This window comes from Phacochoerus africanus, chromosome 1 (genome assembly GCF_016906955.1).
Source record: "Phacochoerus africanus isolate WHEZ1 chromosome 1, ROS_Pafr_v1, whole genome shotgun sequence".
In the NCBI taxonomy this organism is placed as follows: domain Eukaryota; kingdom Metazoa; phylum Chordata; class Mammalia; order Artiodactyla; family Suidae; genus Phacochoerus; species Phacochoerus africanus.
In genome coordinates this window covers 180,587,430-180,613,857 of record NC_062544.1, presented here as the reverse complement: position 1 = coordinate 180,613,857, position 26,428 = coordinate 180,587,430, and the positions used below count along the sequence as shown (strand labels likewise).

At 39.1% G+C, this 26,428-nt stretch overlaps 1 protein-coding gene across 2 annotated transcripts in view; it reads left to right on the top strand.

Moving 5' to 3' along the window:
* The first annotated feature begins 258 nt into the window (after positions 1-258).
* The window catches only part of KPNA4 (karyopherin subunit alpha 4), a 68,705-nt gene continuing 42,535 nt past the window's right edge, over positions 259-26,428 (top strand). The window contains exon 1 of one of the 2 annotated variants that reach the window (XM_047785717.1): positions 259-642. In XM_047785717.1, coding sequence (XP_047641673.1) covers positions 574-642 — 69 coding nt within the window. In that variant the 5' untranslated portion in view covers positions 259-573. The remainder of the gene's footprint in view (positions 643-26,428) is intronic. The other variant, XM_047785710.1, reaches the window with a different exon arrangement.

Below are 26,428 nucleotides of genomic sequence, written 5' to 3'. Positions count from 1 at the left end.
TCCCGCCTCCCTTCAACCTTTCCAATTCTCTCGCTTTCTTCCCCTAACCTCCGGAGGCACGTGGTCCCTCCGAGCTCTGCCCCCGCCGCACCCCTCCCTTCCTGGCCCGGCCCCCCGGCCCCTTCCTCCCAGAGTCGCCCGCTTCCCCTTTCCGTTCTCTCTTCCGCCCCCGCTCTCCATCGTTCTTTCTGATTGGTCGAGCGCACCGGGGTCTGGTTGGCCAATCGGCAAGCTGGGCTGGCGGTGATGGGCGTGGCCGCGGCGCCGGGGCCCTCAGATCGAGGCTGCCTCCCCCTCTCAGCCGGCAGCACATTCCGCCGCCGTTGCTGCCGCCCGGCCCCGCAGTTGTCTTCTCCCAAGCTGCCGTCGCGCAAGGGTTAGGGCTTGGGGGGGGGGACGGGCGGGAGAGGAGGAGAAGGCCGCTGCGGAGGCAGGTGTGAGGAGGAAGGAAGCGGCGGCGCGGCGAGCACAGCAGCTAAGGCGGCGGCCCGGTTCCTGGGAGTGTCGGTGCGGCGTGGTGGTTGGGGCGGATCCCGCGGGGCCCGGGCGGGGGAAGGAGTCACCGGCCCGGCCATGGCGGACAGCGAGAAACTGGACAACCAACGGCTCAAAAATTTCAAGAACAAAGGCCGCGACTTGGAGGTAAACTCGGGGGCGCAGGAGGGGTGGGGGCCGTGGGCCTCGGGTCGTCTCCGCTGGGACTCGGAGTATAGGGAGTAGGGGCGGGAGCCGCTGCCGGGCCGCGGGGGAATGGCGCTGGGGGCCGGCCAGTCCGTGACGCCTGTGCTAACGCGCCGGGAAGTTTGTCTAGGGCCTGGTCCGCCTCTGCCGGCGAGCGAGGTGTGCCGGGGTACGGCCGGCGCGGCCTAGGCCTGCCCCACGGAGCCGGCCCGGCGCGAGTGCGAGGGGCTAGGCAGCGCGACTGGGAGGCCGGGGTGCGGCGAGTGCGGAGGAGGCGTGCGTGTGCGGCGCTGCCCGGGCCGGGCTGCGGCCCCTACCCCGGTAGCGGCGGAGATTCCGGTTTTCGCTCCCGCACCGACGTCTGGCGCAGGGGGAAGGAGGGCGGTGGGAGGTGGGAGATCGGGCGTGTGGCGACCAAGTGGGGCTCGGAACTTCCTCAGCGAGGTCCGAGTCGTCTCCACTTAAAGGCATTTTTTCTGGTCTTCCCGACTCCCGCTTTACCCCTGCCTCCCTCCAATATCCAAACTACAGGAGTCAACTTCTCCGTTGAAAAAAACACCCCCGGCGTGAGAGGCCATCCTGGTGATGCTAACAGTGCCTTCCAGCGGCCTGTGTTTTACTGTGGATATAGTTGATTCAAGATGTGGCTCACGGTGTGCCCTCTTCCAGGCAGAGGATACCCCTTATTTCAGCTTGTTCACAAATCTCTTTACCCCCTCCTGAGAGACCAGCAGCTGCATTCTTACTCATAAAGTCCAAAGGGTTATACAAAGCTGTCATCCTCTAGTCTACAGTATCCTTTCCCTCCACCTGCAGGTGGTGGTAGTGGGGGATGGGTGGGCTGTGGAATGGCACCATCACATTTTTATTATTTTAAAAGGATGAAAAAAACCCCTTCATTATCTTAGGTAACAGCTGCTCCTGAGGTTCTTAGGCTACAGAAGGTGTGCAGGTTAAAAACACACACACAAATCACAGATTTTTGGTAGAAGACTTCTTCCCTTCAGTTTTAAGAGTCTAGGTAAATACATTTTTTTTTGATATTTCCATTCTCTTCTGAATCAAGAGTTTAACTTTTAAGAGAAAGTGTCAAGTAGTATTTTTTTATATTGTTTCTTTGTACTTTTTTATACTGAGATCTTGAAATTCCCGTCATCTGTTTGTGAACTCTGAGCATTTGCTTGACTGAGGAACTATTTGGGGGGCTTTCCATAAAGCTATTTACTCTCTAAGGTAGCTAGTGCTGTTTTAGTGGGTTTCCTAGTTTGAAGGATTATATAAGTATCTGGTTGATTCTATGATTGTTCTAAGGTTAACATAAGACAATTTTTATACTCTCTTTTTTAATGAAAAAAATGTTAACATTTTTGTTGAGGTCATTCACGTGCCAGAGAAATCGCCATTTAAATGTAGAACTTGTGATTTTCAGTAAGTTTACCTAGTTGTGTGATGATCTGATGAAAAAAATTTTAGACTAATACGGATATTTAAAAAGAGGGGGGAATTGCAAACTACAAAACCCCCGAAAAATAAATGCCACAATGTTACAAAATCCATAAAAATAGCAATTAATGTGTGATAAATCCTTCTCATCCCACCCACCCCCACCCCTGCATTTCTGGCTGCATTTTTTTTTTTTAAACAGCTTCATTGAGATCTAATTCACATACCATACAGTTCACCCATTTGAAGTGGCTTCTGGAGTTTTCACATAGTTGTGCAACCATCAGCACAATCAGTCTCAGAACATTTTCATCACCCCAGAAAGACAACCAAACTCACTAGCAGTCACTCTCTGTCTTTTCAGATTTGCCTGTTCTGGGTATTTCGTATAAATGGAGTTACACAATAGGTGACTGGCTTTTTTTAGGTAGCATAATGTTTTCAAGGTTTGCACACATTGTAACAAGAATGTTTATTAGTGCTTCATTCCTTTTTATAGATGAATATTCCAGTGTATGGATATACTGTATTTTGTTTATCCATTCCTTAGTTGATGGACATTTGCGTTGTTTCCACTTTTTACAGTTATGCATGATGCTGCTCTCTGAACATTTATCTCCACATTTTTGTGTGGACCTATGTTTTCATTTCTTTTTGGTTATGTACTAGGAATAGAATTACTAGGAATGTAATTACTGGCTCATGAATTATTTTATGTATAACTTTTTATGGGGCTGCCAAACTTTTCAGGTGATCCTTATTTTTTAAATTAATGTTTCCTTTTACTGTGTATCTCTTACTGCTGTAGTCAAAATAAGAATTAAGTGCTGATCCTGTATTAGAACAATATTATATATTTTTTAATACCTATAAATAATACAGTAGATGGGGGTTTTGAGGAGGTTATTGTGCCTTGTGGGCATCCTTTGGTGACTTTGATAATCCTATGTGTACATTACGAATATGAATGTTTTCACATTTTCATCTAAGGAAATAGAATATCACTTTAATAGAAAGTCATACTTTCTCATTTGTGATTTATTCGAAGTCAGACATGCCTGTAATGAGCTAGAAACATCTTTTATTATCCTTAGAGAACACTAGAATGACCTGTTTTATATGTTTATTACATATACGCCTGTGTCTCTCAAAACACACTAATTTTGCCCATTTCCTCCTCAGAATATGGTTTATATGTTGTGCTACAAGAAATTCTAAGAAAATACTGCTTTTTGATTTATGTCTTACAGTGACATGTTTCATTGGAAGGTCTTAAAATATGGACCAGTGCTGTCCAATGAATTTTATTTAAACAAATATGTTCAGAATACCATTGCAACATGTAATCAATGTAAAAAAATCTAATGAACTATTTCATGTTTTTCTTTCATACAAGACTTCAAAATCTGATCTGTATTTTACACTTAAAACATGTCTTGGTTTGGACTGGCTACATTTCTGGTGCTTAATAGCTGTGTGTTCCTAGTCACTACCTTATTGGACAGCACTGATAGGATAGCATATAGAGTGAGGTAATTGTAGTATTTTTTGGTTTGATCTAACATTGTTTGATTCCAAATTATGAAGACTACAGAGTCCTGAATTTAGTTTAATCTAATCTCTAACTTTGTGTGTGACCTTGGAAGAATCAGTCTTATGGCTTTTTCTTTAAAACTAGAGGTGCTTGACATCTGCTTCATGGGTATTGTGAAGATTAATAAGTTAATGTTAGGAAGATGCTTGGTGATTCTCTGAGCATTTTATCACATTCACCTTTTCTGTTTAGGGAGAGGAAGGGGACTTAATAGGATTCAGTGGAATTTATTCTTTTACTCCCTTATTTGTGGTTGATTCTTTGTTTTTTTCTCTGTGTGCATATGTAACTTATGCTGAATTTAAAATTAATGGGGAACATTTTTAATATAGAGATATGTAGTTGCTCGTTGAAGGGCAGTTTGGGCACAGGAAATTAGTGACCCTTCTAAAGTCAGAGTTTCTGAGTATTAGAGTTGAAACTGATTCCATAGCATTCATTCCTCTTTTTCATTTTACCATTCTGGCTCTTCCAAAATATGGTCATGCTAATAACTTCTTGAAAAATAAAAGCTTTAAAGAAGGCATATGTCAGTAGCCATTTAAAATAGCATAAAAACTCTGGAGTTCCCTTGTGGCACAGTGGGTTCAGGATTTGGCATTGTCACTCCTGGCACCGATTCAATCCCTGGCTTGGGAACTTCCACATGCCATGGACAGGGCCATACAAAAATCGATGAATGAATGAATCAATTAATTAACATAGAAACTGTCAGATGATATTCAAGGTGTGGCTTATTTTGCATGGTGTGGTAGAGGATCATCATTATTAGTTTGAGATGGTAACCGTAAAGAGGGTATGCACAGTACAACACAGGAAATAGGTAATGACCAAATTTCAAATACAAAAATGTGTCAGAGTAAAGCAAATTAAGTGCATTTAGATTATGTTTTAAAGTAGAGGGGGAATTCTCTTGTAGACTTTCTGATAAACCTGCATAGTTTTTATAGAAGTTTTGAGATTATCCGTTTTTGAATACAGCTTAAGTTATATTAGAAAAATAATTAGATCTTATAAAAAACACTACTTTAAGAAGAATACCCTGAAAGTAAAAGAATAGTAAAATACTGCATAGTTGGAAATTTGTGATTGTCCACCCAACATAAAATATGAAGTCACTTTGAACTTTGAAAAAATTAGTTGCTTGGTTGGGAAGAGTTTAATAAATTGATCAGCTCTTTTGTTGTTTAGAAGTGGCCTTGGTGATTTGCTAAACTGTACAGAGTGAAAGGCATTGTTGAGCTATTAAGTCTTGTTAACTTTTAGAGACTGACCTCTCTCATCACAAATCTTGGAACATATTTACTGTACTTAAAATAACTGCTGTCTAATTTTTCATATAATAGTCCAAGCATGTGACAATATGAAATATCTGATAGAAATAAAGTTGGAAATTAAATAATTGTTTTTGTGTTTCCTGCCAGCTTTCCTTATTTATAAAGCAACCAGTTTCAGAATTGCTTAATTGATAATTTTCTTAGTGATAACAAGATGTCCTTGTTTTTCATAGAGACTAATATGTCAAATGTGAATAAAACAAGATTGAGAAGAGTTGTAGGAATAATCTACCTTTAAAAGAATGAAACTAGAAAAAAATGTGTAGGAAATTTTTAAACATTAATCTCTTATACCTGATAGTGCTTGTGAGTCTTTAAAATATTTTAAAATGTTTGCTAGAGCAGCATTTGTCTACTTGAGGCCTATAATAATGAAATGAGAGCTTGTCAAATCTAACCTTGAATGATGATTGTGGTGTTCACTAGATTAGTTTTGGAACAGAGAAATCTGACTGAAGGGAATAAACTTCTTTGAGCATGTAGCATTTATGCTTTTTAATTGAATTCTTATTTCTCTTAATCTTATAAGTAGGAATTACTCATTGTGTAAAGAAAAAATTCTAGAGTTTAGTGACCCAATAGCATAACCATTCAAGGGAATGGTTTTAACTCAGGTGTGTCAAACTAAAGTCTGTACTATTTGTACTATACCATATTACCTCCCTTTAACTTCTTTCAGCCTTAATACAGATCTCAAAGTTGATTAAAAGGTTATATGTGAAATCACCTAGCATAGTCCATGGGGTATGATAGGTATTCAGTGTTTCTCTTTTTTACCAGAGAAATTTTTGGGAATTGTATATCATTTGTGAACTTTAAACTAGAAGAACACAGTCCATTTACCATGCTTTCCGTTTAGGTTTAGTAAAAGACAAGGATGAGGGAGACTCCCTTCTACAAATAAAGTGAAAATCTTTATATTGACACCTACCAGAAAGGGCAATGTATATGTGCTTGTAATGGCCTTAGTTCAGAAGTTTTCAGAGCTTTGGGGCTAAAGACCCATTTATGTGGTTAAAATAAGGACCCTCAAAAAACTTTTTTTAGGAGTTCCCGTCATGGCTCAGTGGAAACGAGTCCAACTAGAACCATGAGGTTGCAGGTTTGATCCCTGGCCTGGCTCAGTGGGTTAAGGATCCCACATTGCCTTGGGCTCTGGTGTAGGTTGCAGAAGCAGCTCAGATCTGGTGTTGCTATGGCTGTGGCATAGGCCAGCAGCTGTAGCTTTGATTGGACTCGTAGCCTGGGAACCTCCATGTGCCGTGGGTGCAGCCCTAAAAAAAAAAGGCAAAAACAGCAACAAAAAAACTTTTTTTGGAGGTTTTTATCAGTAACAGTTTTACCACTTTAGAAGTTAAAAGAATTTTTTAAAATATTAACTCATAAAAGTAATATTAAAACTATTTTATATAAACACAGATTTCAAACCAAAGATAACTTATTTTCCAAAATCCAGAATTTTGGTGGGAAGAATGCTTGTGTTTAACATTTGAGGGGGGTGGTCTCTTTAATGTTTGGCTCAAGGAAAGATAGCTGAATTCCCATATCTTTTGCAACATACCATTTGGGTTGAAGTGTATGAAGAATATCCAACTTCATACAGTAGGCATTTGAAAAAGGGAGGAACATTTCATAGTCTTTTCAGATAATTATGGACATTATTCTTTGATATACCATATCCCACCATATATATTCAAACTTCACAGATAGTAATTTCTTGAAAGTTGCAGTGTGGAATCTGAAGCCAGTTAGTAAACTTCTCCTATTCTATTACATTAGATCCATTGGTCTGTCTTGCATTTGGACAGGCCTGATTTTGTAACATCATGTGTTGGTCATTTGGAAAATTTTAGTTCACTAAGTTATGTAGATCTTCCAAATGGTTCCACATTTTATTATACAATGAGAATTCACAATTATTAGCATCACCATGTAGTTCTTCAGAAAAATCTTAAATATTGGGAATCTGTCAGGCTCACAGTGGTAGATAAAAGTTTTCCCAAATTCTTACTTTCACTTGAAAACTCAAAATTTTATCATTAGCAACAAATAACCGTAAGTTGTTTTCCTTGAAACCATAAGCTCACTTTGCTCATTTTTGTGAAAAACATCTGCCATAATTTGTCAGTTGTTCTTTCAAGTAAAATGATGTTCCATGAAAAAAGGGGCTAGTTCAATTAGCAACTCTCAATCACACAAATACTTCTAAGACAGTCATCCAACTGCAGAAGTGGGTATGCTGTAGAAATGGTTTATGTGTAATCCCTATTTTATCACAAAATTTTAGAAAAGGCCGGTTTTAAATAAAAGTAATAACTTTTTTTACTGTTTCATCAAAGACATTCTTAAGTCAGCATGCTTTTTTTTTAAACCGAAATGCAGTAACTACTAACACAGCTTGTGCTAGTGCCTTAATTCATGCTAAAGCACCAACAGTTTTACCCACTGCAGTGCAAATGTTACCATAATAAATATATACATATATTAGTGGTAATATTAAGAAAATTGTTTTGACTTTGTGGACCCCTCTGAAAAGGTCTCTGTGTCCCCACAGGAACCCATTGATCACACTCTGAGAACCACTGTCTTTGTTTCTGACAGGTGATTGTCACTTTTAATTAATACCAGGCTCTTTAAAGGCTTTATAGTATCACAGTTAAGCAACATGGACTGTGGAGTCACACCTGAATTTGAACCTCTAGTTCCTCCATTTAATAGTTGTGGAGGTTAACTTTCTCTCTCTAAACTATTTAAATGCTTAATAGTGACTGGTATATAGTACATGCAGAGTGAATTGGTGGCTTTTTATTTCTACCAACTTGCTTAATCCAGATAACCCATCAAATCCAGATAACCCTATGTGTTCCCTGTCAGAATAACATTTTCTTTGCAATTTCTTTTGTACCACTGTACACCATAATTCAGATCACATCCCATGAATTGGAGAAGGCTTCTTTCTCCCTCCATTAGCACTCAAGTGTAAAAGCCTATTTTCTCACCAAATTGTTACAGAATTACTAATCTCTGAGTTCATTTCTTTAATCCAGTTTTTTTTTTCTAATCCAGTTTTGTAAATTAGTATTATGTAGATTTTGTAACTGTTTTGCCAGAAGACTGTAAATTTAACCAGAAAATAGCTCTAATTCACACTATTTGGTACCCGTAATGAAAAATAAAGGTCATAGACATTTGCTGGTAGTACAAGATTAGCCTGATTATATAAAATGCTAAACTGTTTTCTATTACTGTTTATTTACTACGGGACAAACTTTGATTAGCTATCACTTTACTCTAAATTTAATTTACATTCAGCTTAAATTACATTTTCAATTATGGTGTATTTGGACAAAACTGAAATTTCGTTAAATTTTTATTAACAAAAGTCAGAATCCTAAGATAATGTGATGTTTGATAATTTGGTGACAGATATTTTTAATATTAGAAAGCAAATCATGTTCTGTCTCAGTTTCCAATTCTTTAAGTGAAAGCTTTAGTTATCCAGTATCTACTTTCTTTTTAAAAGATTTTTATTTTTTCTATTATTTACAGTGTAATATCAATTTCTGCTATACAGCAAAGTGACCCAATCATACACATATATATTTATATGCATACACATGCACACACTCTTTTTCTCACATTATCCTCCATCATGTTACATTACAAGTGACTAGATATCCCTGTGCTACAGAGCAGGATCTCATTGCTTATCCACTCCAAATGAATAGTATGTATCTATTAACCCAAATCTCCCAGTCCATCCCACTCCTTCCCACTCCCCCTTGGCAACCACAAGTCTGGTTTCCAAGTCCATGAGTTTATTTCTTTTCTGTAGATAGGTTCATTTGTGCTGTATATTAGATTCCAGATATAAGTGATATCATATGGCTTTTGTCTTTCTCTTTCTGACTTACACTTAGTATGAGAGTCCCTAGTTCCATCCTTGCTGCTGCAAATGGCATTATTTTGTTCTTTTTTACGGCTGAGGAGTATTCCATTATGTATTTGTACCACATCTTCCTAATCCATTCATCTCTCAATGGACATATAGATTGTTTCCATGTCTTGGCTGTTGTGAATAGTGCTGCAATGAACATGCTGGTGCAAGTATCTTTTTCAGTGAAAGTTTTGTCCAGATATATGCCCAGGAGTGGGATTGCTGGCTCATATGGTAGTTCTGTATTTAGTTTTCTGAGGTACCTCCATACTGTTTTCCATAGTGGTTGTACCAATTTACATTCCCACCAACAGTGAAGGAGGGTTCCCTTTTCTCCACACCCTCTCCAGCATTTTTTATTTGTTGATTTGTTTTTTTGTTTGTTTGTTTGTTTTGTTTTTTTGTCTTTTTGCTATTTCTTTGGGCTGCTCCCTCGGCATATGGAGGTTCCCAGGCTAGGGGTCGAATCGGAGCTGTAGCCACTGGCCTACGCCAGAGCCACAGCAACGCGGGATCCGAGCCGCGTTTGCAACCTACACCACAGCTCACGGCAACGCCGGACCGTTAACCCACTAAGCAAGGGCAGGGACCAAACCCGCAACCTCATGGTTCCTAGTCGGATTCGTTAACCACTGCGCCACGACGGGAACTCCTGTTGATTTGTTAATGATGGCCATTCTGACCGGTATGAGGTGGTACCTCATTGTAGTTTTGATTTGCATTTCTCTAATAATTAGTGATGTTGAGCATTTTTTTTTATGTGACTGTTGGCCATCTGTATGTCTCTTTAGAGAAATGTCTATTCAGGTCTTTTGCCCACTTTTCAATTGGGTTGTTGGTTTTTTTTGCTATTGAGTTCTATAAGTTTGTATATTTTAGAGATTAAGTTGCATCCTTTGAAACTATTTTCTCCCATTCTGAAAGTTGTCTTTTTGTTTTCTTTTGGTTTCCTTTGCTATGCAAAAGCTTGTCAGTTTGATTAGGTCCCATTGGTTTATTTTTGCTTTTATTTCTGCTTTGAGAGATTGACCTAAGAAAACATTTGTAAGGCTGATGTCAGAGAATGTTTTGCTTATGTTCTCTTCCAGGAGTTTAATGGTGTCTTGTCTTACATTTAAGTCTTTAAGCCATTTTGAGTTTATTTTTGTGCATGGTGTGAGAGCGTGTTCTAGTTGCATTGATTTACAAGCAACTATCCAATTTTCCTAGCACCATTTGCTGAAGAGACTGTCTTTTTCCCATTTTATATTCTTGCCTCTTTGTCAAAGATTAATTGACCATGGGTGTCTGGGTTTATTTCTGGGTTCTCTATTCTGTTCCATTGGTCCCTATGTCTGTTTTTGTACCAGTACCACACTGTCTTGATTACTGTAACTTTGTAACATTGTCTGAAATCTGGGAGAGTTATCCTCCTGCTTGTTTTGTTTTTTTTTTCCCCCTCGTGATTGCTTGGCAATTCTGGGTCTTTCATAGTTGCATATAAATTTTTGGATTGTTCCGGTTTTGTGAAAATTGTCATGGGTAATTTGATAGGGATTGCTTTGACTCTGAAGATTGCTTTGGGTAGTATGGCTTTTCTTTTCTTTTTTTTTTTAATTGCTTTTTAGGGCTGCACCTATGGCAAACAGAGATTCCCAGGGTAGGGATCCGATTGGAGCTACAGCTGCCAGCCTGTGCCACAACCACAGCAACATCAGATCTGAGCCATGTCTGTGACCTACACCACAGCTCATGGCAACACCAGATCCTTAACCCACTGAGGCCAGAGATCACACCTGCAATCTCATGGTTCCTAGTCAGATTCATTTCCTCTGTGCAATGGTGGGAACTCCAGTATGGCCATTTTAACAATGTTAATTCTTCCAATCTAGGAGCATAGAGTATCTTTCCATTCTTTGAATTCTCTTTAATTTCCTTGATTAATGTTATAGTTCTCAGCATATAAGTCTTTCACTTCCTTAGTCAGGTTTATCCCTAGATATTTAATTTTGGGGGTGCAATTTAAAAAGGTATTGTATTTTTATATTCCTTTTCTAATATTTCATTGTGAGTATACAGAAATGCAACCAATTTCTGAATGTTAATCTTGTATCCTGCTACTTTGCTGAATTCATTGATCAGTTTGAGTAGTTTTTGTTGTGGAGTCCTTAGGGTTTTCTTTATATTTATCTTGTCATCTGCATAGAGTGACAGTTTTACTAATTCTCATCCAGTTTGGATACCTGTTATTTTTTTTGTTAGTCTGATTGCTGTGACTAGGACTTCCAATACTATGTTGAATAAAATTAGTGAGAGTGGGCATCTTTGTCTTGTTCCAGCTTTCAGCAGGAAGGTGTTCAGCTTTTCTCCATTGAGTATTGTATTGGCTGTGGGTTTGTCATAATGGCTTTTATTATGTTAAAGTATATCCCCTCTTTACCCACTTTGATAAGAGTTTTTATCATGAATGGATGTTGGATTTTGTGAGATGCTTTTTCTCCATCTGTTGAAATGATCATGTGGTTTTGACTTTTCTTTCGTTAATGTGGTATATGATGTTGATTGATTTGTGTATGTTGAACCATTCTTGTGAACTTGGGATCAATCCCACTTGGTCATAGAATATGATCTTTTTTATATGTTGTTGCATTCAGTTGGCTAAAATTTTGTTGAGAATTTTTGCGTCTGTATTCATCAGAGATATTTATTGGCCTATAATTTTCTTTTTTGATAGTATCTTTGTCTGATTTTGATGTTAGGGTGATGGTGGCCTCATAGAATGTCTTTGAGAGTGTTCCTTCTTCTTCAACCTTTTGGAAAAGTTTAAGGAGAATGGGGTAAGTTCTTCTTTGTATGTTTGGTAGAATTCGCCTGTGAAGCCATCTGGTCCTGGACTTTTGTTTGTAGGGAGTGTTTATATTACATATTCAGTTTCATTTCTAGTGATCAGTCTGTTCAATTGATCTGTTCTTGATTCAGTTTTGGTGGGCAGTTAAGTCTCTAGAAATTTATCTATTTCTTCTGATTTGTCAAATTTGTTGGCATGTTAATTGTTTGTAGTATTCTCTTATGGTTTTTTTGTATTTCCGCAGTATCTGATGAGATTTCTCCCTTTTCATTTCTTATTTTGTTTGAGTTCTTTCTGTCCTCTTCTTGGTGAATGTGGCCAGAAGTTTTTCAGTTTTGTTACCCTTTCAAAGAACTAGCTCTTGGTTTTATTCATTTTTTTTCCTATTGTTTTTGGAATCTCTATTTTATTGATTTTCTCTCTGATCTTTATGATTTCCTTCCTTCTGCTAACTTTAGATTTTGTTTTTTTCTCCTTTTTCTAACTTTTTTAGGTGGTGGGTTAAGTTGTTGATTGGAGATTTTTCTTTTCTGAGGAAGGGCAGTATCACCAGAAGTTCCCTCTAAGAACTGCTTTTGCAGCATAGATTTTGAATGATTGTGTCTTCATTATCATTTGTCTTGAGGTATTCCTTAATTTCCCTTTTGATTTCTTCGTTGACCCATTGGTGTTTTTTTTAGTAGCATGTCTCCATATGGTCAGATTTTTCTTATTTCTTTTCCTGTGGTTGATTTCTAGTTTCATGCCATTGTGGTCAGAGAAGATACTTGAAACAATTTCTGTACTTTTAAATTTGTTGAGATTAGTTTTGTGCCCCCAACATATGGTCAGTCCTTGAGAATTTTCCATGTGCACTTGAACAGAATGTATATTCTGATTTTTTTTTTATGTAATGTCCTGAAAATGTCAATTAAGTCTAACTTTTCTATTGTGTCATTTAGTATCTCTGTTGCCTTATTGGTTTTCTGTCTAGAGGATCTGTCCGTCGATGTGAGTGGAATGTTAAAGTCTACTACTATTATTGTATTCCTATCAATTTCTCCTTTTACGTCTGTTGGTATTTGTATATATCTGGGTGCACCTATAAAGTCTGTTTTTTTCTAACATGTACATGGAGAACAGACTTGTGATTGCCAAGGGGGAGAGAGAGGGCGCAAGATGGATTGGGAGTTTGGGCTTAATAGATGTAAACTCTTGCTTTGGAATGGGTAAGCAATGAGATCCCACTGTATAGCACTAGGAACTATATCTAGTCACTCTTGATGGAGCATGATAATGTGAGAAAAAAGAATGTATACATGTATGTGTAAGTGGGTCACCTTGCTGTATAGTAGAAAACTGACAGAACACTGTACACTAATGGAAAAAATAAAAATTATTAGAAGATTTTAAAATGAAGTATTTTTTCTGATATGAGTATTGCAACTCCTGCTTTCCTGTCTTTTCCATTCACATGAAATATCTTTTTCTATCCCCTTACTTTCAGTTTATATGTGTCCTTTGCCCTAAGGTGAGTCTCTTGTAGACAGCATATTGTGGGTTCTTGTTTTTTTACCCAATCTGCCACTCTATGTCTTTTGATTGGAGTATTCAGTCCATTGACACTTAAAGTTATTATTGATAAATATGTATTTATTGCCATTTTAAATGTTGTTTTGCAGTTGATTGTATGTTTCTCCTTTGTTCCTTTCTTTTTTTGGTTGGATGATTTTATTTTATTCTTGTTTCATCTTCTTTTTAGTTTTTGTGAATGTAATGTTTGGTTTGGATTTGTGGTTGCCCTGTTTTTCAAATATGTTAACCCCCTCCTATATCTGCTTGCTTTAGCCTGATAGTCACATAGGCTGAAACACAAAAAGAGTCTAGGTTTTATTACTTTCCTTCCCCACATTTTATGGTTTTGAAGTCCTTTTTTAACATCTTCATGTTTGCCCTTTTGCTGTTCCGTGTGTTTGTCACTTTTATAACAGGTTTTTCCCCCTTTTAGAACTGTATATTGGCTTATTTCAGCGTTTGCTTTCTAATTGTGATTTCCTCCACTTTATTTATTCTTACTTCTTTTTTATTTAGAGGAGCCCTTTCAGTATTTCTTTTAGAATGGCTTTAGTATTGCTGTACTCTTTTAGTTTTTGTTTGTTGGAGAAGTTCTTTATTTCTCCTCCTATTTTAAATGATATTCTTGGCTAGGTGGCGTATTCTAGGCTGCAAGTTTTTCCCTTTTAGAACTTTGAATATATCTTGCCACTCTCTTCTGGCCTGTAATGTTTCTGTGGAGAAATCAACTGATAGCCTTATGGAAGTTCCCTTATAATTAACTCTTTGTTTTTCTCTTGCTGCCTTTGGAATCCTTTGTCTTTAACTTTTGCCACTTTTATCATAATATGTCTTAGTGTGGGCCTGTTTGGGTTCAACTAGTTTGGGGCCCTCTGTGCTTCCTGTATCTTGATCTGTTTCCTGTAGATTTGAAAAGTTTTCAGCCAAAATTTCTTCAAATATATTTTCAATCCCCTTTTCTTTTTCTTAGCCTTCTGGAATCCCTATTATGCATAGATCGCCTGCTTTATATTATCCCTGTTATATTGCTTTCATGTTTTTTCATTTGTTTTTTTTTGTTTGTTTGTTTGCTGTCCTGATTGGGTGATTGCCATGATTCTGTCCTCCAAATCACTAATTCATTCCTCTGCATTATTCATTCTGTTCTTCAGTGCCTTTAACTCAGCTTGCATCTCTGCAAATGAATTTTCTAATTTTTTTCGGCTCCTTATGTTTTCTAGTAACTTTCTAAAGTAATCTGCATTACTGTTCATATCTGTTCTTAATTCCTTCATATTCGCTCTTAATTCCATCAGTATTTGCACTATCTCCTTTTTGAACTCAGTGTCTGTTAGACTGCAGAGATCCATTTTATTTTTTTCTGCTTCAGGTGAGTTCTGTTCTTTTAACTGGGAATGATTCCTGAACTTTTTCATTTTGCTTATATTTTTTTATTCTGTGAGTTTAGGGAAAGCAACTACTGTAGTCTTGGAGGGCTGTTTATATGTGCATGCACCCCTGGGTATTTTGTGAGGGGCTATTATTTAATTTTAGGGTGCTATGTAGGCTTCCAGGGAGATGGAGCCAATGGGCAGGGCTGGTAGCCAGTGCCTGATTGCTGGACCCTTGATGGTGCCAAGGACCTGTGGAAACGTGGCTCAGACTGCTCCTAGTGCAGGACCCTGGCAGTGACAGTGATCAGGTAGGTGTCGGCGGCATCCAGAGCATTTGGTAGTGGCAGCAGCAGGGCAGGTGCATTCCCAGGGGAGTGAGAGCAACAGTGGGTGGTTCTTGGTTTCAGTGCCCTCTTCTTTGCCAACCTCTGAGGTGACCTGGGCCACAGGTGGTGCCCCATCCCAGACCCCTAGTGGTGGTGGGCCACACCCATCTCTGGTGTTTGAGATGACTGACTGCTGTGGTTGGCCCCTGATGCCTGTAGAACACGTAAGAGGTGCTGTGTTGTGCTTAGCCCCCGACTGCCCTCTGAGAATCTGTGCTTGTGCATGGAAAGGTATTCCTATGGCAGTGTGCCCTCTTCCTCTCACCCTCCCCAACAATGACAACTTGCTTCTCATGCAGGCCCAGACTTCTCCTGGGTTCCCTCAGCCTGTCTCCACACAGCCAACCCTAGACCTCTCCCTGGAACTGACCTCTGGAGCCTGAGTCTCAGCTCCCAGCCTCCACTCGAGTGTCTTGGGCTGTGGTGTCCAAGTTGGTGGTACAGATGGTTTGTGTGGCTCTCTCTCTGCTTTGTCTTCCTCAGTCCAGCTGCTGCACTTTTCTCCATAACTTTGAGGTCCCTCTGTCTCAGCTGAGTTCCCCATTGGTTAGGTGGCTTCCCAGGGCGTGGGTTCCTTTCCTTTTTAACAGTTCCCTCTCACAAGTGATAGTCTGGTCCTGATTGCTTCTCTCTCTCTCTCTCTCTCTTTTTTTCTTCCCTACCCATATCCAGTTATGTGGAGGGCTTATTGCCCTTTCTGGAGGTTTAAGGTCTGCCAGCGTTCAGTAGGTGTTCTGTGCAGATCGTTCTACATATAGGTGGGTTTCTTTTTGATGTGTTTTTTGGAAAAGGTGAGCACCACATCTTACTCCTCCACTATTTTGATCTTTCCTCTCCAGTACTGATTTTAGTATTTGTTTTAGTTTTTACAGCATGTCTTTGTGGCTCCTTACAGTAAGTGCTACATAAAATTAATTGTAGTAGTTGTAGCCCTACATCTAGTCTCTACCTGATTGTGCTAAATGACCCAATCCTATTTGCCACCAATCCTGCCTGTTCTCTTGGTCCTCTTTAGCCACTTTGAGTTGTTACAGGTCCAGGAAAAAAGGCAAAATAAAGTCTCAGGTTTCTGTAATAATTGTTACATTATTCTTGATTTTTTAGTAAATGTGAAACGCCACATTCTCTGGCTTTCTTTTGAATAGTGGCTTTAAATGCTATAAACTCTTTTCCATGATATTGATATTAAAAGTTAAGTCTGGGAGTTCCCTTCGTGACTCAGTGGTTAATGAACCTGACTAGGATCTTTGAGGATGAAGGTTCGATCCCTGGCCTCACTCAGTGGGCTAAGGATCTGGCATTGCTGTGAGCTGTGGTGTTTGTAGGTCACAGACACAGCTTGGATCCCGAGTGCATGTGGTGTAGGTCGGCAGCTGTATCTCTGATTCGACCCCTATCCTAGGAACTTCCATATGCTGTGTGCAGGTGGGGCTCTAAAAAAAGTTAAGCCTAATAGCTTCAGGCTGAAAGAGCTGATTTTTTTATATTATGTAGTTGTGTTTTAGGGAGCAGAAACCTAGCTCAAATTAGTTTATGCGTAATGGTAGAATTCTAATGAAAGTCTAGGGAAGGACTCTGAGCAAGATTTGATTGTATGTTTATAACTGAATTAATCACTGTGGGGGAAGGATTATGGCTTTGTGATTGGCCAGCAGAAGGTCATATGCCAGGTGTCCGGTTGTGTATGTGAGTGTCTATGTTTGAAGGGGAAGGGTGTTGGTACTCCACTTTAAGCCATAGGTTTGCCAAAGACTAGAGTCTGTCTGTTAGAGTAAGAAGAAAGGAAGGAAAAGCCTATTGAAGGCAAAATTATAAAATACTGGTATCTAATACAGATATAGAGTAGTTTCTTTTTTGCCTTTGGCTGTTATGTGGAGGTGTTCACAGTATATCTACAGAATTGAGCTCATTGTTGATCTACTATTGCCTCAAACATCTTAGAGTGTTCGTATTTCTTAATGTCTTGGATACTTTTTCCCAATTCCCTTTTGTTCAGCTTTAAAACAGTAACAATGTTACCTTTAAATGATGATAAAGCTTGTTTAGGACCCATAAAAAAATAACGATCAGCATTATAAGTCATTAAGCTCAAAACCATAATGAGGTGCCACTTCACACCTACTAGTATAACTGTAAGCAAAAAGACAGACAATAAGAGGTGTTGAGGATGTGGAGAGTGGAACTGCCATACATGGCTGATGGGAATGTAAAGGGCAGATCCACTCTGGGTTGCAGTTTGGCATTTCCTCAAAAAGGTAAACATTTAACATGTGACCCAGCAGTTCCACTTCTGGGTATAAACCCAAGAGGATTGAAAACAAATGTCTGCACAAAAACTTGTACACAAATGTTCATGGTAGCATTATGTATAATAGGCAAAACATGGAAATAACCCAGATATCCACCAACTGATGAATTAATAAACAAAATGTGGTATGTGTATACACTGGAATATTGTTCTGTGATAAAAAGGAATGAAGTACAGCTACATGTTACTACATATAGTAACATTATGAAAACATATGCTACCTGAAAGATGCCCATTACAAAAGATCACGTATTCTGCTATCCATTTATATGAAATGTTCAGGATAGGCAAATTCAAAGGGACAGGATTGATTAGTGGTTGCCAAAACTGGGGAAAGGGGAGCAATGGGAAATGACTGCTAATGGTATGGGGCTTTTTGTAGTGAAGAAAATAATCGGGAGTTAGATGGTGGTGATTGATTGCAACTTTGTGAATATACTAAAAACTGCTGAAATGTACACTTAAAATGAGTGAATCATATATGAATTATATCTAAATAAAATTATGTATTTAAAAAAAAACTCAACCACAAAGCTTAATTAAGAGAAATAAGTAGGAATTGTGGCAACTTCCTACTACCTAAGGGTCACAGGTGAACTCTTGGCAGCTCTTTTTCTCACTTCTTCATCTACCTTTCCCTATATCGAATTCATTTGTTCAGCACATTTTTATTGTTTATGTGTCTTAGCTTCTGTTGTAAGCATGAAGAACACCGGCTAAATTCCCATTCTCATGGTTTTACATTCTAGCATGTCAGGATTTCTCAGATTCCTGCACTAAACTGATCTGTGGGAATAATCAACCTCTGTGAGCTAGTGTTACAGTATAGTTCCCTCATCTTTCCTAGACTCAAATTTATAATAGATAGTACTCTTCATATTTGAAGCGTTTGTCCTAAGTGTTTGTCATCCGGTAACTCTTCCCTTGAGATTTGTAGGAAAGCTTGACTTTAGAATAAAATCTAGGATTGCATCTCATTAGCTATATGCCATTAGGAAAGCTTTATAATAGTTTTTTTAGCCTCAGTTTCTGTAAAATTAAAGTCCTGGTTTGGGCTCCCTTCCTCCCCCATCTTTCCTTCCTTGTTTCTTCCTTCCTTCTTCTCCACCCTGCCCCCTTCACCCTCCTTCCCCTTCTTCCCTCTCTCTGGCCCTTCCCCACCTCCATGCCACCTCCCACCCCCCGCCCCACTTACTCAGCACACCCTGTGGAGCACTGAGTCTGGCCAGGTTGTGCAAAATGAGGAAAGACTGTCTGTCTGAGGGGAGCAGTAGAAAGGCAGAGGTAGGGTAGGGTATCACACTTTGTTTCCTGTGGAAGAGGTACTTCTGGAAAATCGGGGCTGAAGGGAGGCAGAGCGGTCAGGGCGGAAGAGGCAAAGACCAACTTGCCTTGGGGTGGCAGCTGGCACCGCCCCGATGCGAGCCGTGAGGGCTTCCAGTTTCCTGCTGGTCGTTTGTGTGATACTCGTGGGTTGTGGGTGAGGAGCCTCAAGCAGCAGGTCCTGCTAGTGAAATTGTGGACAGTGCACTGCGCTCAGTGCCTGATGATGATTTTACCATTCTGAGAACCTCTCCAGGAGGTAGACATTATCATGTCATTATTTACGTTTTAAAAATGAGGAAAATCGATTTTAGTGAGATGATGTGGATAGCTCTGGGTCTTTTTTAATTGACAGAGTTGATTCACAGTCTTGCACTGGTTTCAAGTATACAGCAAAGTGATCAGCTGTTCATATACTTATATATACTTATGTATGTCCTTTTTTAGATTATTGTCCATTATAGGTTATTACAAGATATTGAGTATGGTTCTCTGTGCTGTACCTGGGGTCCTTGTTGTTTATCTATTTTATTTATGGTAGTTTATATCTGTTAATCCCAAACTCCTAAGTATCCTTTCCCGCCCCTTCTCCCTTAGGTAACTGTAAATTTGTTTTCTGTCTGTGAGGGTCTGTTTCTGTTTTGTAAATAAGTCCATTAGCATTGTGTTTTTTAAGATTCCACGTACAAGTGATAGCATATGGGATTTGTCCTTCTCTGACTGACTTCACTTGGCATGAGAGTCTCTGTTGGAGTAGCTCTAGTTCTTAATCCCATGAGTGGTTGGAGTTAGGATTTGAACCAGGCAGCTGAAACCATCTCTGATCTCTGTGAGCCACTATGGTTTGAGGGGTGGAACCTTAACGACTTCCTAGAATCCAGCTTGGCCTGTCACTGATGTAGGATTCAGCCTGTTTGGCTGAATGCACAGAGTTTACTTTAGGCATCCTAAGTGAAAGTCGCAGATTTACAGTGTTTAGCATTTAGTTTATTTTTCCTTTTAGTTTTGTTTGTACCATATCATGAAAAGTGTGATATATTCAGATAGATAGTAGCTAATGGTAACAGTGTATCTAAAATTGTCTTGGTTTCCATACAAGGATAATACTCACTTAAATGGAAATCCCAGGAGAGGGTGAAAGAGTTAATGTGTGAGTAATCTTTGATTGTTAAAGTTTGGTTCATAGCATATTTGAATATATAATATAAAATTACTACTTTTTACAGAAACAGGCTTACAGACATAGAGAACAGACTTATGGTTGCCCAGGGGGTGGGGGTGGGGTGCAGGGAGTGGGATGGACTGGGAGTCTGGGGTTACTAGATACCAACTATTAGATTTAGAATGGGTGGGCAATGAGGTCCTACTGTATAGCACTGGGAACTATATCCAGTCTCTTGGAATAGATCATAATGGAAAAGAATTAAAAAAGGACTATATAGGAGTTCTAGGAGTTCCCATCATGGCGCAGTGGAAATGAATCCGACTAGGAACCATGAGGTTGCAGGTTCGATTCCTGGCCTCGCTCAGTGGGTTAAGGATCTGGTGTTGCGGTGAGCTGAGGTGTAATTTGCAGATGCAGCTTGGATCTGGCATTGCTGTGGCTGTGGTGTAGGCCGGCAGCTGTAGCTTCTGTTCGACCCCTAGCCTGGGCCTCCATATACCGCCAGAGCAGCCCTAAAACACAAAAAAACAAAACAAAACAAAAAGGAGTTCTATTGTGGCTCAGTGGGTTAAGAACCCAACTAATATTCATGAGGATGCAGGTTTGATCCCTGGCCTTGCACAGTGGGTTAAGGATCTGGCATTACCACAAGCTGCTGCATAGGTCACAGATGTGGCTTGGAAAAAAATAATAATAAAATAAATCCCAATTTGGAGTTTCCATCATGGCTCAGTGGTTAACGAACCCAACTAGTATCCATGAGGATGTTGGTTCAATCCCTGGTGTTGCTCAGTGGGTTAAGGATCCAGCGTTGCCATGAGCTGTGGTGTAGGTTGAAGATGTGGCTCGGATCCCACCTAGCTGTGGCTGTGGCATAAGCCAGTGGCTGCAGCTCCAATTTGACCCCTGGCCTGGGGACCTCCATATGCCATGGGTGCAGCCCTAAAAAGACAAAAAAAAGTCCAGTTTAATGGATACTTGTTTTGATTAAGAGTTTAAGAATGTAAGGAACACCCTTATTTTAGACTATGTCATGTAAGAGTGGAGTGTTAGGAAAATTAAGAAACTAGTTTTCACATTATCCAAGATATTTCAGATTAGGAGTATCTTGGTGGTAGGAATTTATGGATTTTTTGCTCTGCCAGCTGCTAATTCAGCTACTAAGTTTTACTTTTCCTAGATACTGACTTTCTTAGTCTTTATGTAATTTTTGTTAAATGATCAATTGTAATTTTTGTTAAATTGCTGAGACAATCAGCTTGAAGCTAATAAGCTTTGTCCAAACTAAGACAGATTGTTTTTACTACTGGCTTGTTTATTGATTAGCTTTTCCTGTTTGACCCCCACCACCAGTCAGCTGTGGTGTGGGGAAGAGGAGGGTGTCACATGGTAAGGAACATTCTTTGTTGGCTTCTGCAACAACATCCCTGAAAAGAAAAGTTTCTCTTAGATAAGGTTATAAGTATGACATTATTTGGCTAATGTCACTCCATTCTTACTTTTCTGTTAACTCTCTACTCATTGTTAAAATCTGGGGCAAATCATTATTACTTCATTATCAACTCATCTCCTTTGGTTGCCTTATTTCTGCTGTTGCCCTTCCCTATCTCATAAAATAACCAACATAGTTATTTTTTTAAAAATAAGTAAATCAGGAGTTACTGTTGTGGTGCAGGGGGTGAGGGATCTGGTGTTGTCTCTGAGGTGGCATAGGTTCAATCCCTGACCTGGCACGGTGGTTAAGGATCCTGCATTGCCATAGCTGTGGTGTAAGCTGCAGCTTCAGCTCAGATTCTGTCCCTAGCCTGGGAACTTCCATATGCCATGGGTATTTCCCCCCCCCCCCCCCCCCCCCCCGCACAAAAAAGGAAGTCAAATCATGCCTCTGTGCTTCAGATTCAGCCCACCACATTTAGCATTCAAAGTCCTTATTGAGATCTTCAAGTCCTTGCCAAATCTGGTCTCTGTCTACTTCTCCTACCTCTCTCACTTTATTAACTCCTTTTGTTGTATTCTCATTCATCCTTTCATTCCTCTAACATATAATAGCCCTCTCTTCTTTCTCGGCCTTTCACACATGCTTCTCTGTCAGAACACTCTCCCCCCTCCCATTGCCTTCATCCCTTTTCTTTCATCTGATTATTTCTCAACTTTTGACTCTTCAGTATCATTTACTTAGACCACCCCTAAAAAAACTAATTGAAAGTTAAATCTCCTTGTTGTTTTTCTTAAGAACACTTATTATCATAACCTGTTAGCTTTTTTTTTTTTTTTTTAGCTATTCCTGCAGCATGTGGAAATTCCTGGGGCAGGGATCAAACTCGTGCCACAGCAGCAGCCAGAGCCTCTGCAGTGTCACCACCAGATCCTCAGCATACTGCACCACAGGAGAAGTCCATGTTAGCATATTTATTCTATGTTAATTTCTCCCAACAGACTATTAACTCCCTGAAAGTAAATTTTTTCTCTTGAAATGGTAAAGGCATGGTAATTGTAGAAATTTTTTATAAAAATGGAAAAATAAAATAATCCCCCATTATCTTACTGCTTTTAATCTTTTGGAATGTTTCCTTTTTCATGAGTACATTTTTCAAATATATTTGGACTTAATTTGAGTTCTAATGAGAATAACTTATAGTAGACTACAACAAAGTTTCTTAACCTTAGCGCTATTGACATCTTGGGGCAGGTAAAATTCTTTTTTGTGGGAAGCTTCCCTGTGCATTATAGGATGTTTAGCAGTGTTTCATGCCTTGTCCCATATGATGCCAGTAGCGTGCCTCCCCTAAGTTGTAACAACCAAAATTGTCTCCAGAAATTGCCAAGTGTCCCCTGAGTGGCAAAATCACCCTGGATAAGAACCAGTTAGGCAGTTGGTAAACTTCTCAGAAAACACCATTGCTATTTTTCACTTTTCAGCTCCAGAAATTTCAATGACTTTCAATGAATTCTGTTGTCTATAAGAATCAGTCAAAATTTCTTAATAAGTAAGATATTTTCAGGCTCTTGGTTCAGTTTAGCAGATATTTGAGTGTTGCATAAATGCTAGTGAAAAGGCAAACACAAAGTATCTGACCAAATACTTAATTTTCTAGTTTATAACTCCTCCCTCCATATAACTCTATCTCAGACTTTCCTCTCACTTCAGACAGGTGAAACCACCTTGCCTTTAACATTCAGTTGTGCTTTTGTGTCTGTGGTTTTATTAGGTCCCTAAAGTCTTCCCTTTTACCTTGCCATTTCTTTTTATTTCCAGGCTGAACTTCAGCATTCAGGCTTCAGTTGAGTTTTTCCTATTCACACCAGTTCATACTGATCATTCCTTTATTGAACTCTTATTTATGTACCCATATTTTGGTGTTTCCTCATGTAAGATAATGTCTTTACTTGTTATGTGTTTTATAGAGAAAAGAGTATTGCAAAAAGGTACATTTGAGTCATACACCAACAAATCAGAAAACTTAGATGAAATGGGTAAATTCTTAGAAGCTCACAACCAACAACAGTGAGTCATAAACAAATAGAAAACCTGAAGAGACCTGTAACTAATGAAGAGATTGAAGCAGTAAATCATAAATCTCCAAACAAAGGAAAGCCCAGGACTAGATGGCTTCACTGGTGCATTCTACCAAACATTTAAAGAAGAATTAATGCCAGTCCCCCTCAAACTCTTCCAAGAGACTGAAGAAAAGAGAATATTTCCAGACTCATTCTATGAGACTAGTATCATCCTGGTACCAAAACCAGACAAGGCACTGCAAGAAAACTATAGACTGGTATTCCTGATGAATAATGTTGCAGAAATCCTCAACAAGATACTAGCAAACTGAAATCAACAGTAGAGTAAAGGAATTATATACCATGACCAGGTGGGATTTATTCCTGGAATGAAAGCATGGTTCAGTATATGAAAATTAATCAGTGTAATAAACCACATTAACAGGACAAAATTATATGATCTTAATTGATATGAAAAGGCACTTAATAAAATAAGTATAGAAGGGAACTACCTCAGTATAATAAAGAACAAATATGAGGCTCCAGCAGACGTCATACTCAGTGGTGAAAGACTGAAAGCTCTCCCTGTAAGATAAAGCAACAAGACAGGAATGCTCACATTTACCATGTCTGTTCAACATAGTACTGAAAGTCCTACCAGAGCAGTTAGGCAAGAAAAATAAACAAAAGGCACCCAAATTGGAAAGGATAAAACAAAATTATATGTTTGCAGATTGCAGGATCTTATATATAGATATCCACCAAAAAACTATTAGAAGTAATAAATGATTAAGTAAAGTTATGGGATATAAAATCACCGTACATTAATGAGGAACAACCTGAAAAGGAAATTGAGAGGCCTACCCATTTACAGTAGCATCAGAAAGAATAAAATATTTAGGAATAAAACTAACCAATGAGGAGAAAGATGTTTACACTGAAGACTCTAAAATGTGGCTGAAAGAAATTAAAGAGGACAGTAGTTCCTGCTGTAGTGCAGTGGGTTAAGAATCTGCCTGCAGCATCTTGGTTCACTGCTGACTTTGGATTTGATCCCTGGCCTGGCACAGTGGATTAAGGATCCAGGATTGCTGCAGCTGTGGCATAGGTTGTAACTGTGGCTTAGATTTGATCCCTGCCTCAGGAACTTCATGTATGGCTGGTGCAGCTATTTAAAAAAAAGAAGAAGAAATTAAAGAGGGTACAAATAAATGGAAAGATATACTGTGTTTTATGGATTGGAGGATTTTTTTTTATTGTTAAATGTCAATACTGTCCAAATGATATACATATTTAATGCAATTTCTGTCAAAATCCCAATGGTGTTTTTGGGAGCCATCTTAAAATTTATGTGGAATCTCATGGATCCTAAGTAGCCAAAAGTAATCTTGAAAAAGAAGATAAAGTTGGGGGGGCTCATACTTCCCAATTTTAAAACTTCTTTCAAAGCTACAGTAATCAAAACTGTGGTATTTGGGAGTTCCCACTGTAGCACAGTGGAATCAGCAGCATGTCTGGAGTTCTGGGATACGGTTTGATCCCCAGCCTGGCATAATGGGATCCCTGGCCTGGGAACTCCATATGCCATGAGGTGTCCAAAAAAGAAAAAAAAAAAATTAAATAACAAATGTGGTATTTGCATAAAGTCATACATATAGACCAATGGAATAGAATTGGGAGCCAGAAATAAATGGGCATGTATGGGCACATGATTTGGTTTGTTTTGGTTTTTTTGTTTGTTTTTGCTCTTTTGGCCATGCCCATGGCATGTAGAAATTCCGAGGCCAGAGATCCAGCCTGCTCCACAGCAGTGACAATGCTAGCTCCTTAACCTCCTGAGCCACCAGGAAATTCCTTTGGGCTTATGATTTTTGATGAGGGTGCCAAGACCATTCAGTGGGAAAAGGACAGTCTTTTCAATAAATGGTGCAGGGAAAATTTGATATCCATGAGCAAAAGAATGAAGTTGGACCCCAACCTCACACCAGAAAAATTTACTCAGAGTGGATCCAGGCAGGGCCTAATAAGACCTAAAACAATAAAACTCTTAGAAGGAAACAGGACAGAAGCTTCATGACACTGGATTTGGCAGTGATTTCTTGGATATGACACCAAAGGCATAGGTAACAAAAGAAAAAATAGATAAATTGGGCTACATCAAACTTTTAAGACTTCTGTACGTCAAAAAAACCCAGTCAGCATAGTGAAAAGGCAGCTGATAAAATAGAAAAAAATGTTTACAGATCTGATACATGGTTATTAACCAGAATATATAAAGCCTACAACTCAAACCTCCCAAAACCCCTCTATTTTAAAATGGGAGAAGAATTTGAATAAACATTTCTTTATAAAAGTATGCAAACAGCCAAAAACATATAAAAAGGTGCTCAGCATTACTAGTCATTGAGGAAATGCAGATCAAAACCACAGTGGGATACTACCTCATACCCATTAGAATGACTACTTAAAAAATGAAAACAAAAATGACAGAAAATAAGAAGCATTGATGAAGATGTGGAGAAATTGGTAACCTGGTACACTGTTGATGAGAATGCACAGTGATGCAGCCACTATGAAAAATATGATGTTTCCTCAAAAAAAAATTAAAAATAGGATTACCATATGACCCAGCACTTCCACTCCGGGGTATACCCAGAGGAATTGCAAGGGACTTGAAAGAGATATTTGTACACTTAACATAGCAGCATTTACCATAGTGAGAAGGTGGAAGCAAACCAAGTGCCCTTCATGGGTAAGTGGACAAATAAAATATGATACATACATACAATGGAATGTTATTCTGACCTAAGAAGAAAGGAAGTTTTGGTACATGTTACAACGTGAATGATCCTTGAGGCCATTATGCTAAGTCACCAGGAGTTCCTTGGTTGCCTAGTGATTAAGGATTTGATATTGTCACTGCTGTGGCTTGGGTTCAGTCTCTAGCCTGGGAATTTCTGCCTTCTGTGGGTGAGACCAAAAAAAAAAAAAAAAAAAAAAAA